Source organism: Lipotes vexillifer, unplaced genomic scaffold (assembly GCF_000442215.2).
Source record: "Lipotes vexillifer unplaced genomic scaffold, Lipotes_vexillifer_v1.1 scaffold283, whole genome shotgun sequence".
NCBI classification, from domain to species: Eukaryota; Metazoa; Chordata; class Mammalia; order Artiodactyla; family Lipotidae; genus Lipotes; species Lipotes vexillifer.
The window spans coordinates 45721-59934 of record NW_006789004.1 but is presented as its reverse complement, the minus strand read 5'-3'; the positions used below and the strand labels follow the sequence as shown (position 1 = coordinate 59934).

Genomic DNA, 14214 nt, shown 5'->3' with positions numbered 1-14214 from the left:
TTCAGCAGCCCACTGTAGCGTTCATTCCTCTATTGAGCCGAAACCCTTGCCCAGAGAAGAGCATGCAGGGCTAACATAGAGGGTTCCGATATGGAAACAGGAAAGGGCATGGCCCTGAAACTTGTCACATTCACACATGCTACTACTGCATTTAGGATTTTTCTTCTGGCTGCTGATAAGAGGTACCCAACCCCCAGTTTCCTCTCCCCTCTCTGTCTTTGACTAGACTCCATAGCACGTGGACTTGAGCAAACGGTGGGTGGGGAGCTGAGACTTCAGTGGGATTAAACTGCTCTTCACAGGGATGCTGTGGAACCTCAGCCCCTTGCAAGTCTGGCATTGGCATGTACTGCTGCTCCAAGTGAGACCTCAGTTTAGACTTCTAATGAAACAGAAAGGCCAGAATCTATGTGTAGGTGCGCTTGCATGCCTGCATCGTGTTGGCATTTGCAGTAACAAGTACTGTATATTAAATACGGACTCCAGTGTTTACTTAGAAAGAAAGTCTTCCTTTTCACTGTATAAAAAAGAAACCTATTATCTGTCTCAAATTGAACAGCGTCCTTATTCCGCATTATTGAACGTGTTCAGTAGATGTCATAATAGGCAGTTGTTATACAGCCTGCTCAAGGGAGCCCAGAACCATCTTGTAGAGCAGAGTCTGGAATGGTCAGGCCCCTGGGGAATAATAAAAATGACAATGTAACAATTTGCAGAGGGCTTCACTCTGCCTCTCCAGAACTCCTCAGCATCTTCAGGGGTGGGGCTAGGGGGTTGCTTCTGTTTATGCCTTAGCATGACGTAGAGCACACGCCTCCTGATGCCTGGGGAGCCATCGGGTTGCCACTTGTGGTCCCTGGCAGGGCCATAGTTATCACTTGTCAGCAAAGGGGCCGGGATGCCCTGTGCTGAGAGTGGCCACTCATTCGTGGAAGTAGGTTATTCATGATGTCTGAAGGGCTACTACTCCGTGAGTGACGAAGAACTTTAACATGCAGTATCAAGGCCCATGTCTCCCCACAAAAACACAGAGAATCATACCAGGAAAGAAGACCAGCACTTGAATGTACTTTACAAACCATCTAGTCCCATCCTCTCCCTTCCCAGACGGAGAAGGAGAATGAGGTAAGACAATGGCCAGCCTGTGTGAGGCTGCACATCTCTCTAGTGTTAGAACCAGGTTCCATGGCTCCCATGGAAACAGGGCCACAGACTCAGAAGTTTTTGAATCATGCCTTAGTTGCTTATATGCGTGCAGGAGAATACAGGTGACTCAGACCCCAGCCAGGAGCTGAGGACTTACACCTCCTCTGAATGCTTCCATTTTACAGGTTTCCTTTTCTCCCAGAGCACAACTCTAATCCCCCTCCCCAAGCCCACCCCCATTCCTACCTGCCCAGGAATGATTTAAGACCCACAGAGGACAGAGGCTCTTGTATACTCACTCACAGGTAAACAAACTTGTAACATACATGTAAAAAAATCATTCAAGAATACGTTTTTAAAATAGAGGGAATCTGAGTAAATAAGGTGAAGCATATACGTATGTGAAATGAAATTCAGACAGATCTTTCAAAGAAAATGAGCCCCAATATTCATTCAGAACAGCAGGGGGAGTATAACAGTAAGAAAGAAGTAAGACGTTAAGGATATTCTTTTGCTAGTTGAGATTTTTAACTTTTAGAATGTATGACATAAAGTTTGGTTGATTATAGAGGATCTGAGTCTCCTCATCAGTCTCAGCCCAAACCACTGACCTTTGAAACTAGAAAGTAATTTGGTAGACGCTTCAGTGATTTTACTTGGTAAAAACTGACGTTTGTGTAGAAGTGCCCTCGTTCATTGTGTGCATGGTGTGTGCTGTGTTGCAGGAGCACGCGGTCACGATGCCCTGCACGTGGGTGATGGCGTGTGCGTATGCCCCATCGGGATGTGCCATTGCATGCGGGTAAGTATGGGTGACACAGCAGCGTTTCACATGTCCTGTTGGCCATAAAGTACTGTTCTGTGACCTCTCTCCTGGAGGTCAGGTTAATATCTTTAGTCTCTACTTCCTTCAGAGGTGAGAACTCACAGGATGTGTCCCAAAACCTCCATCACAAATCACAGTGTTAGACTCTCCAGTGGCCAAAACCCCAGGCAAAGACACTCCCAACAGACAGGACATTCCAGGGCCTTAGAGATCACCTCCCAGTAGCGAAGGGCAAAGGCCAGACCTTCCATTAAGTAAGGTTAATTCTTCAGTACTCAGTAGGAATGATAAATACTCTACATTTTAAAAAACCCTCGGGTAATATGTTTCTAATCGGGCATTAATTCTAGCAAATGCATAGAGTTGGGTGGGTTATATAAATTTCTCAGTATTTGCTATTGAGATATCAGATGTCTAGCACCAAATTACAAAAAGAACACATTGGGTATATCCTTCTGTGATATATGATGAATATAATAATATAGCACACAACGTCTTCAACAGTAGTTCAGAAAATGATTCTGTAGGCTATTTCTTATTTTAACCCTCGCTACATGAAACCCAGTGGAAGGATTTCCAGGACAGGGGGACAGTCAGGGGTGAGAATAATTTTACAAGGCCCAGGTAGACAGCTTTTTTGGTGACACCTGATGCAGAGAGAGTACAGAGTGGAGGAATGGCTGGTGCCTTAATCTCTTGTCATCTCTGTTTCCCGGGTCCTGGCATGTGGTAGATGGTCAAGGCCTGCATTGGCTGTCTCACAGGCTGATATAAAAACCAAAGTAGAAGTTCAAGGTGTGAATATTTGGGAAAAAGCACTTTTTAAAATATCGGGAGTCCCATGGATGAGGAGAGAGCAGAAAAACTAAACTGAGAAAGACTGAGTCCTCATCTTAGATAAAAGCACCATCTGCCCTACTCAGACCATGCTGCGATTCGTTTTGAGTTTCCAGTGATAATCTAACATAGTGTTTCCCAGCTATGGCTTTGTGACATCCCTGTAACTCCGTTATCACACAGATCCACACCTGTGTCGTATTCTCTAAATGTTGTTATAGGTGACAAAAGGGTGTTTTTCTCTTCATCTGGGTCTATCTCTCAGTTGGTTCCAAACTTGAAAGCTAAAACTCCACCAGTATTTACACAATTCCCTTCTCAAAAAAATGTGTCAGTTGATTTTATATACATATATGTGTATTTTTTATTTGAAGCCATATCACCAAGAAGCCTTCATTCAGGTATTGTACACTTGCTATGAGCACCTGTGTGCAAGGCCCTGGGCTGGGTGTCCTAGGGAAATTCAAAGATGAATAAAACATAGTACCTGTCTCCAAGCAAGAATATAAACACAACAATAATGACCACTTACTGAGCCTCTATCATGCGTCAAGGGCCATTCTGAACTCTATATTATCTTCACAACAGCCCCTTGTGAAAGGTGGGTGGGATCCACTCCATTTTATAGTTAAGAACACTGAGGCTTAGAGAGGCTAAAAAACATAACAAAGATCACAGAATGAGTTAGGTACTAAAGCAGAGATGCAATACCAAATGCATCACATTGCAAAACCTTTCTGCTTCTCATAGCAATGCAAATAAACCCAAGTGTGAGTGAGTATCCCGACAGAGCTACAGAAATTACTCTGAAGCTTCAGAATAGGAGAACATGTTTCACCTTGAGAGTCAGGGAAGCCCATAGTCTGAAGCATCCTGGTTCATTGTCACAGCCAAGTGCAAATCATTCTCACTCATACCATCTATAAACATGCTGCCAAAGCTAGTTACTGGTAAGAGACTACCCAAGTCTACACCTGCACCTCCAAGCAGTTGGAAAGGCAAAGGGGTCCCCTAGGTTCCCCAGGGCCTCAGATGGGAGTGCGTCTCCTAAATGTCATTCCCCACTAAATGGAAGCAGAGCTCCTTGGAGTAAGACTGATTGTAGGTCTGGGGCAGGAAAAGAGTAAAGTGAGCCTAGGACATTTTCTTGTTCCAGAAAGCAAGGGAACGCTCAAGTCATATTAATGGAATCTTACCAAACAGAAACAGGAGCTGCTTGAAGGGCCCCCTGCCAACTTTCCAAACTGGGATAATTTTAGCATCACATGGAATAATGGTAGTAATGGATCATAACCCAGTTGAAGAGAAAAAAGAATCCATGGGTGTGCAGTGATACTGGGAGGAGGAGGGATTGGATTTGTCTTTACAGAAAAATATCAGCTAATAAATGCAGAAGGAATTATCAAATTAGAGGATCACCCTTTTGTACCATAAAGTAATATTTTATTCAAGCAAGGATAATCATGCTAAAGCCATTGTATGATGGTTGTTGGGAACAGGATATTAACATGACCTAAAGGTGTCACACCATAGATTATTATTACAGGCATACCTTGGAAATATTGCAGGTTTGGTTCCAGACCATTGCAGTAGAGCAAATATCACAATGAAGTGAGTCACACGAATTTTTTGGTTTCCTAGTGCATATAAAAGTCATGTTTACACTATACTATAGTCTAAGTGTGCAGTAGCATTATGTCTAAAAAAAAATGTATATACCTTAATTAAAAAATGCTTTATTGCTGGGCTTCCCTGGTGGCGCAGTGGTGGAGAGTCTGCCTGCCAATGCAAGGGACGCGGGTTCGTGCCCCGGTCCGGGAGGATCCCACATGCCGTGGAGCGGCTGGGCCCGTGAGCCATGGCCGCTGAGCCTGCGTGTCCGGAGCCTGTGCTCCGCAACGGGAGAGGCCACAACAGTGAGAGGCCCGCGTACCGCAAAAAAAAAAAAAAATGTTGGTGAAAAATACTAACCATCAACTGAGCCTTCAGTGAGTCTTAATCTTTGCTGGTGGAAGGTCTTGCCTCAGTGTTGATGGCTGCTGACTGAGCAGGATGGTGGTTGCTGAAGGCTGGGCTGCCTGTGGATATTTCTTAAAGTAAGACAGCAGTGAAGTTTGTTGTACCGATTTGAGTCTTTCTTTCACAAACAATTTCTCTGTCACATGCAGTGCTGTTTGATAGCATTATAGCCACAGTAGAACTTCTTTCAAAATTGGAGTCCATCCTCGCAAAACTTGCCACTGCCTTATCGACTAAGTCTATTAATATTCTAAATCCTTTGTTGTCATTTCAGCCACCTTCACGGAGTAGATTCCATCTTAGGAAACCACTTTCATTGCTCATCCGTAAGAAGCAACTCCTCATTCGTTCAAGTTTTATCATGAGATCGCAGCAATTCAGTCGCACCTTCAGGCTCCACTTCTCATTCTAGTTCTCTTGCTGTTTTCACCATATCTGCAGTTACTTCCTCCACTGAAGTCTTGAACCCCTTACTGAAGTCTTAAACCCTTCAAAGTCATCCATGAGGGTTGAAATCAACTTCTTCCAAACTCATATTAATGTTGATATTTTGACTTCTTCCGATGAATCACAAATGGTCTTAATGGCATCTAGAATGGGGAATCCTTTCCAAAGGTTTTCAACTTACTCTGCCCAGATCCATCAGAGGAAACCTATCTATGGCAGCTATAGCCTTACTAACTGTATTTCTTAAAGAATGACTTGAAAATCAAAATTTCTCCTTGAACCATGGGCTGCAGAATGGATGTTGTGTTAACAGGCATGAGGACAGCATGCATCTTGTGTACATCTCCATTAGAGCTCTTGGGTGACTGGGTGCATTGTCCATGAGCAGTAATATTTTGAAAGGAATCTTTTTTTCTGAGCAGTAGTTCTCAACAGTGGGATTAAAATACTCAGTAAACCATGTTGTAAACAGATGTGTTGTCACCCAGGCTTTATTGTTCCACTTATAAAGCACAGGCAGAGTAGATCTAGCATAATTCTTAAGGGTCCTAAGATTTGGGGAATGGTAAGTGAGCATCGGCTTCGACTTAAAGTCACCAGCTGCATTGACCCCTAACAAGGGAGTCAGCTTGCCTTTTGAAGCTTTGAAGCCAGATGTTGACTTGTCCTCTCTAGCTATGAAAGTCCTAGATAGCATTTTCTTCCAATACAAGGCTCATTTGTCTACATTAAAAATCTGTTGTCTAGTGTACCACCTTCATTATTGATCTTAGCTAGATCTTCAGGATAACTTGCTGCAGCTTCTACATCAGCCCTTGCTGCTTCACCTTGCACTCATGTTATGGACAACAGCTTCTTTTCTTAAATCTCATGAACCACCTCTACTAGCTTCAGACTTTTCTTCTGCAGCTTCCTTACCTCTCTTAGCCGTCATAGAATTGAAGAGAGTCAGGGCCTTGCTCTGGATTAGTCTTTGGCTTAAGGGGATGTTGTGGCTGGTTTCATCTATCCAGACCACTAACACTTTCTTCCTTTCAGCAATGAGGCTGTTCTGCTTTCTTATTCATGTGTTCCCTGGAGCGGCAGTTTTAATGTCCTTCAATAACTTTTCCTTTGCCTTCACAGCCTGGCTGTTTTGCACAAGAGGCCTAGCTTTCAGCCTGTCTTGGCTTTCAGCATGCCTTCCTCACTAAGCTTAATCATTTCTGGCTTTTTATTTAAAGTGAGAGGCATGCAGCTCTTCCTTTCACTTGAATGCTTGGATGCTATTGTAGGGTTATTAATTGGCTTAATTTCAATATTGTTGTGCCTTAGGGAATAGGGAGGCCTGGGGAGAGGGAGAGAGAGAGAAGAATGGCCGGTCAGTTGGAGCAGTCAGAACACACACAGCATTTATCGGTTAGGTTCACCATCTTATATGGGCATGGTTCATGGTGCCTCAAAACCATTACAATAGTAACAGCAAAGATTACTGATCACAGATCACCATAACAAATATAACAATAATGAAAAAGTTTGAAATATTGTGAGAATTACCAAAATGTGACACAGAGACACAGAGTGAGCAAATGCTGTTGGAAAAATGACACCAATAGACTTGCTTGACTCCAGTTTGCCACAAGCGTTCAAGTTGTAAAAATGCAATAAAGCAAAGCGCAATAAAACAAAATATGCTTGTAATTACAAACAAATCACCCTTACCATGGTGAGATCTGGTGGTCCCCACTTTGACCAAGTAATCAAAGTTGGCGTCACCAATCTTGACACAAGAGGCATTGCAAGACTCCTAAAGTGAAGCAGTAAGAAAGAAATAACACAATATCACCTTTATATATCACATTTATATTATTGTTAAAAATGTTATACTTGAGGGACTTCCCTGGTGGCGCAGTGGTTAAGAATCTGCCTGCCAATGCAGGGGACACGGGTTTGAACCCTGGTCCGGGAAGATCCCGCATGCCGCGGAGCAGCTAAGCCCGTGTGCCACAGCTACTGAGCCTGTGCTCTAGAGTCTGCGAGCCACAACTACTGAAGCCCGTGTGCCACAACTACTGAAGCCCGTGCTCTGCAACGAAGAGAAGCCAGTGCAATGAGAAGCCCATGCACCGCAACTAAGAGTAGCGCCCGCTCACCGCAACTGGAGAAAGCCCATGCACAGTGATGAAGACCCAACGCAACCAAAAATAAGTAAAATAAAATAAAATTTAAAAAAAAAAGTTATACTTAAATATAACCATTAAGAAACATGACAAATCCAGACTGTGTGACATTCTGTAGGACAACTTGCCGGGGACCAGCCCCAGCTGAACAGGATTCACCCAAAGGAGAAGACGGAGTCGGCGTGGACAGAACTCAGTACACCTCTTCTTGTGCAAGGATCTACAACTTGCCGGGGACCAGCCCCAGCTGAACAGGATTCACCCAAAGGAGAAGACGGAGTCGGCGTGGACAGAACTCAGTACACCTCTTCTTGGATGCAAGGATCTGACAAATTTATTTTCAAGATTCCAAAAGCTTTTATACTATAAAGTGATCTCATTTTCAAATTCAACATCCTCATTCCCACACCAAAAACTCCCCCACAACTGACCTAAGTTCTCTGATTTTAAACAACAAAAAAAATGTGTCCTCCATTAAAAGTTCTAAAACAGATATAAAAACAGAATGTAATGTGTGGATCTAAATGGGCCCTGGATCCTGGAGACAGTTGGGAAAGACTGAATATGGATGGCTTATTAAACGGTGTTATGGAATTTTTGTTTTTGCAGATGTGATAATGAGTTAGTGATTATAGAATATGTTCTTGTTTTTAGGAGATGTAAATTTGCAAATTGAAGTATTTAGATGTAATGTGTCATGTCTGCCACTTGTATTTAGATGGTTCAGAATTTGCTCCCACAAATATGGCAAAATGTTAAGTTAGTGAACGTATGTGAAGAGATCTGGGTGTTCACTGTACTATTTTCTCTTTCAATTTTACTGTACATTTGAAAGTCTTCAAAGTAAAAGCTGAGGGAAAGGTTACAGCATATGATACTGCCAAAGGAGAACAATTTGAAAAGTTTGTGTGAATGAGAAAGCATACACATATTCTACTGCCCTATATTAACATTTGACACTTCTGTCTTTCCGTGCTAGTGGCTTGGATAATAAGTGTTCTGTGTATCCACTGACGTTTGACAAAAATGAAAACATGGCTGCCAAAAAGAAGTCTGTTGCTATGCACACCAACTACCTGTCAGCCTGCAGCTTTACCAACTCTGACATGCAGGTAAATAAGGGGACGCATGATGACGGGCCAGCTTGCTGGGGAGTAGGGTCGGTCGTGGAGAGCTAAAGCAGAGTTGCAGGCGAGGAAGCTGTTCTGGTGACCCTCTTCACAGGAGGCTGTGTGCACTCCAGTTGACTCTAGGAGGAAGCTCCTGTTGTTTTTCATATATATGTGTATATGTATATATGTTTATATGTGTGTGTGTGTATATGTGTGTGTATATGTTTATATATGTGTGTATATGTGTATATTTGTGTGTATGTGTGTATATATGTGTGTATGTGTATATATGTTTATATGTGTGTATGTGTGTATACGTGTATATATGTTTATGTGTATATATGTGTGTATATATGTGTGTATGTGTATATATGCGTGTATGTGTGTATACGTGTATATATGTTTATGTGTATATGTGTGTTTATGTGTATATGTGTGTATATATGTGTGTGTATGTGTATATGTGTGTATACATGTATATATGTTTATATATGTGTGTATATGTGTATGTGTGTGTTTGTATATGTTTATATATGTGTATGTGTGTGTATACATGTATATATGTTTATGTGTATATATGTCTGTGTATGTGTATATATGCGCATATATATATATATATATATATATATATATATATTTTGAGTATGCCACTCAGCTTGTGGGATCTCAATTCCCCTACCAGGGATTGAACCCAGGCCACGGCAGTGAAAGGGCCGAATCCTAACCACTAGACCACCAGGGAATTCCTGGTTATATTATTATTTTTAATAAAATCAGAAATGGGGAAAGTCAAGGCTGTTGACTGTTGGCAGAGATGAGATGAACTCCATGCCATATTGAACCTCCTCTAATTGACTTGGTCGGGGTGGGAGTGGGTCAAGGAACCTTCTGGGGTGGTGGAAATTCCTATCTGGGTCAGAGAGGTGGTTCCAAGGTACCTCCGTATGTAGAACTTCACAGGGTGCTGACTTTCAGAGTTGTGCACATGACACGCCTCATCGTTACCTATTTTACACTCCCGTTTTAACACATTCGAAAAGAAAAAGCGTCAGAGGGTGAATCTGTGCCCTACTTTGAACAAGCCACAAAGTGGAGACAATCCAACTTCAACGCTTTGGCCACGTTTTCTCTCACAAGTCCTAAAGCATCCTATCGTGTCTCTGTCACATCTCTCCAGAAAACCTGCACAGATGCCACCACCCACATTGCCAGATACCAGGGGTGACTGAATAGCAGGGGAGGCTGGGAGCTCAGAGCAGGAGTGGGGGGTCGTAAACATGCTGCAGGGACCAACCTGGAGGGCGAGTGTGTTGCCAGTGAGGTGGAGGGGAGCACTGTAGGAGGCAGATGGCCCGAGAGGTGGGCAGGGCCCGATCATGGGGTGCCCTGAGTGGCGGGGCTGGCCCTACAAATGGCAGGGAGCCACTGCTGGGGCTGGGGCAGATTGGGTTTGTTTGAAGGAGGAGACTGAGTCAGATTAAAGGCCACTCTGGCTTCAGCTGACTGATGTCAGCGGCGGGGTTGGGGGGTGGCAAGGACAGCGGCAAGGAGACCCTGGGATGGGTAATTGTCTCACTTCTGACCGGAGGGCTGTTCGGACTTAGAGGGCAGCGTTTACACCTGTTATTTGCAACCAGGAGTCTTGCAGGCCTGTGCAGTAGAGAGTGCTGTTGCCCTGGCTGCTGCAGTGGCCAGATCGGATGTCTTTGGGCCTGAGGGGCAGACAAAGCAACAGAGGATGTTTAGTCTCCTGTTCTGGATGGTGAATCCTGAACAAGGTTTTATTACTCTCTGTGTTTTGTTTTTCTCGCTTGCAAGTGAGGATCGTAGTAAATTCCTCCCTCATGAGGTTTTCTGAGGATTAAATGAGATGATTCATCTCAAATACTTAGTAAATATCAATAAACGTTAGCTCTTATTGTTTTGTTATTTAAATTAACACAAAGCTTCATGGGTGATTCAGATGCATAGCCTAGTTTGGGTACCACTGAACTCATGAACTAAGCTTCCTTTCAGCTCTGGGATCTAAGATGAAAAACAAAAACCTCAAGAAGCTGGTATAAGACCTACAGATTCTCTACATTCCGGAATAAATGAATGACAATGAGTTAGAGGATCTGTTTAGTGCATTTATCATAATGAATGTTTGGTTTATAAAATTTATTTTTACTTACATTGTAATGAAGAGCACAAATATTTAAAATATTTTTTAAATATTAAGAATTTACTGTTAACTTTTAAAAACTATTCATTTCTTTGACTGAAGAGTATGGTATGGAAAATTCCCATTAAAGAGCTAGACCAAGGGAATCGTTTCAGGCAGTCATTTGTTTGGACCTGATGTCCCAAAAAAGATTGGCAGTTACTGGCCCCTTTGTAAATGTTAGGACAGGACTGGGGTGGAGCATCCACTAGTGGGTGTGGCCAGCAGAGATTGGAGGGAATTATAGCACATCACAAAATACAAGTTCTCAGATTAAGACACGGTCCAAGTCTTGTGTGTTCCTAAGCTGCTTTTACCTGAGTCCTCTTGTCAGACGTACACAGGCCTCTTAAGGGAAGTCGAGGCCAGAGGGAGTCCCATGGGCAGCGGCGTGGGCTTTGCAGCCTGGAGTCTCCAAATTTGAGAGCTGCCTGCAAGTGGGGGCTTTGAGGAGGGCCTTGGGGCCCACACCCAAGAAGCCTGAGAACTCTGGAACTCAGCCAGCTCTTTCTCCATGAAGGGGCCTCTCCTGGCTGCAAGAAGATCCTAGGCCTCCCACACTGCTGGCAGGGACACACTCCCAAGATGGTGTGGCCAGCAGGTGCAAGGCCAGGGTGGGAGTGGATTCTTTCCTTGTAATATGTCCCCTCCCTGCAAGAAAAAGAAGATTCTTTTACAAGTGCTAGGCCTGGCGTGCTAGAGGGAAGGGAAGAGAGGGGGAAGGAGGGAGAGGATGAGAGGAGACCACCAGCATGTGGAAACTAGAGGTGCAGCACAGTCAGTGGGTGCACTGAATGCTGGCAGTCCTTTAAGGCCCACTTCCTGTTTTCTTTCCTCAGCCATCAGTAATCTCCACCCACAGAGGGCTCTGTTGTGGGCACTTACACTGCAAGAGCCCCTTCCCACACTGTCTTAGCACCTCGTCCAGCCCCTGTGAGCAGCAGGAAGGTGGGGCGTAGGGAGACTCTGCTTGCCAGGGCTTAACCCTTGTGGGTCCCCCCGATGGCTGCTCAGAACCATGCTGGCTCCAGGGCTCTGCGATACCATCAGCTGGGTCTTCGAGGCCTTGAGCCCTGGATCCCCACTGCCTTTCTCCCAATCGCACCAGAGCCCAAGCCTCATACACACTGGCAGCAACAAAGATTAAAACCCTCGTTCTGGCCGCCATGCCTTTCCCCAGGCACCCCGTGTTCTTCTTCATGCATGGGCCAGCCTTTGCACTTGAAGCTATCCAGAGGCTGCTTGAGGGACAGCTGCACTGACCTCAGACAGATTTTCCTAAAATATACCCTTGATTTGGTCCTTCTGCTCAGAAGCTTTCCGCAGGTCCCTCTTGCCCACAGGCTGAAGTCCTGACTCTGTACCCAGGCACACCTTTCACTCACTGCACAGGTGCGCCTTCCCCTCAGCTCGCTCTGCTCTACTCCCCTTCCTTAGTGAGTGGCCAGCTCTCACTCCTCCTCTGAGATCAGCTCACATGTTGCCAAAGTGGGTTTGGTGTCCCTCTCACAGACCTACCTGTGTCTCAGCACTTCTCACTCTATCGTAAGTGATCATTGTCTCGTCTGCCAAGACCATCAGAAATACCTGCCACCCAGCAATGCTAAGTTTATTAGACCTACTGCAGCAAGGGAGAACCCCAACTTGACAGAATCTCTATACCGTCTCAAAATGAAGAAACTGGGGAACGGTCCTTAGAGGGTTTCAGGGTCCAGGGTGAGTGGTCCAACCTCGCCATGGTTGCAGACCCTGAATTGCAGTTCTCTGCTGATCCTCAATGAACCCATCTTTGCTGGAGAAATACCTGGCAGTCTATTTGTTTCAGGCCAACAGCTTGCTCACTAGGACTTGCTTTAACACCCTTACCTCGCTGGGCTTACCAACCCTAAGCTATTATGTCATAACTAGTTTTCCACCTTAAAAGACCCACCTTAAGATGGGAGGGGACACACCTTGGCAGCGGTCGTGGAGGAAACCGGCAAGGCTTCCTTCCGGAAAGAGCAGGTGAGCGAGCTGCTGCCCCTGTGCTTTTTTTGCCTGCAACCATAGCGAGTGGACCATGGCAAGGCATGCGGAAGTCCCCACACAGCAGGGCAAGGAGAACCCTTTTACAGAGTGGAAAAGGAAGTTGGGAGGATTAAACAGAGTTCATGGCGCTTTTTTTAAATTTATTTATTTAATTTATTTAGTTTTGGCTGCGTTGGGTCTTCGTTGCTGCACGTGGGCTTTCTCTAGTTGTGGCGAGCGGGGACTACTCTTCATTGTGGTGCGTGGGCTTCTCACTGTGGTGGCTTCTCTTGTTGCAGAGCACGGGCTCTAGGCTCACGGGCTCAGTAGTTGTGACTTGCAGGCTCTAGAGCACAGGCTCAGTAGTTCTGGCACATGGGCTTAGTTGCTCTGCAGCATGTGAGATCTTCCCGGACCAGGGATCGAACCCGTGTCCCCTGCGTTGGGATGTGGATTCTTAACCACTGCACCACCAGGGAAGCCCGAGTCCACGGCTTTTCACTGGCTGAATCCTTCCCAGGAAAGAAGAGAAGTCTGTCTTCTTCCTGTTGGTCTCTATCATCACAGGACATGAAAGCTCCCCCTTCCGGTCTCCCACTGTATTTAATTGAGGCTTCTGTTTCATTAATTTTTTACAAAGCTATTAGTCTTGATAAGTAAGCTTAGTTGGTTCACAGTTTTATCTTGCAGGAGCAGTTATTTCCTGGAGCAGGCAGCTAGGTTATTTTTACTTTGTTTCTCAGTATTGTCTAACGCAGCACCGGGAAATGTGCCTGGCCCTGGAATTGATTAACGTAGGGACAGGGAGTTTGGTGGGTTTCAGTCCTTCCTGAGAATCCTGTTAACCAAGCTCCAGGAGAGCAGAGACCAAGACACAGTCTTTCTGCAAACCCTGACGCCCTAGCGGAGGGCCTGGACGTGGTCAGCACACGGCAGATGCTGGTTGACCCTGTGTGTCTGTCAGCACCACTCAGTGGCCCAGGGAGCCTCTGGGGGATCCAGCTACGGGAGAACGTGTTTAGCAAAATCCTGCTCCAGGTGGGTCCCAGCAAGCAACGTCAGCATCACCTGGGAGTTTGTGGGAAATACAGAATCTCAGGCCCCACCCCAGGCTCTCTATTAGCAGTTGAGTGTGGGGTTGCACATTAATGTCTGGGAAGCACAACGCTGGGCTTGGCTGCTTGTGGGAGCCGCTTGAGGTTCTGTTAAGCATACGTTCACAGAGCACTTCCTACGTGGCAGGCAGGTATAGAGCCCCACAGGTACCGCAGGGAGACCTCTGGATTTCATACTCTGCAGGAGGACAGGCACATAAACAGCTCCAGGACAGTGAGGGTGTCAAAAATGAACTGTTTCTTTCTCAGTACCAGAGAAAGAGTTCTGTGCTTGAGTCCAGATTTAGCAGGTGTGTGTGTGTGTGTGTGTGTGTGTGTGTGTGTGTGTGTGTGTGTGTGTGTG

General features: G+C 45.1%; 1 protein-coding gene across 2 annotated transcripts in view; it reads left to right on the top strand.

Annotated features, from left to right (window-relative positions):
- GNB5 (G protein subunit beta 5) overlaps positions 1 to 14214 on the top strand; it is a 45468-nt gene that overhangs the window by 20995 nt on the left and 10259 nt on the right. For both annotated transcript variants that reach the window (XM_007461906.1, XM_007461907.1), the window contains 2 exons: positions 1872 to 1948; positions 8414 to 8546. In XM_007461906.1, the coding sequence (XP_007461968.1) occupies positions 1872 to 1948; positions 8414 to 8546 (210 nt within the window). The remainder of the gene's footprint in view (positions 1 to 1871; positions 1949 to 8413; positions 8547 to 14214) is intronic.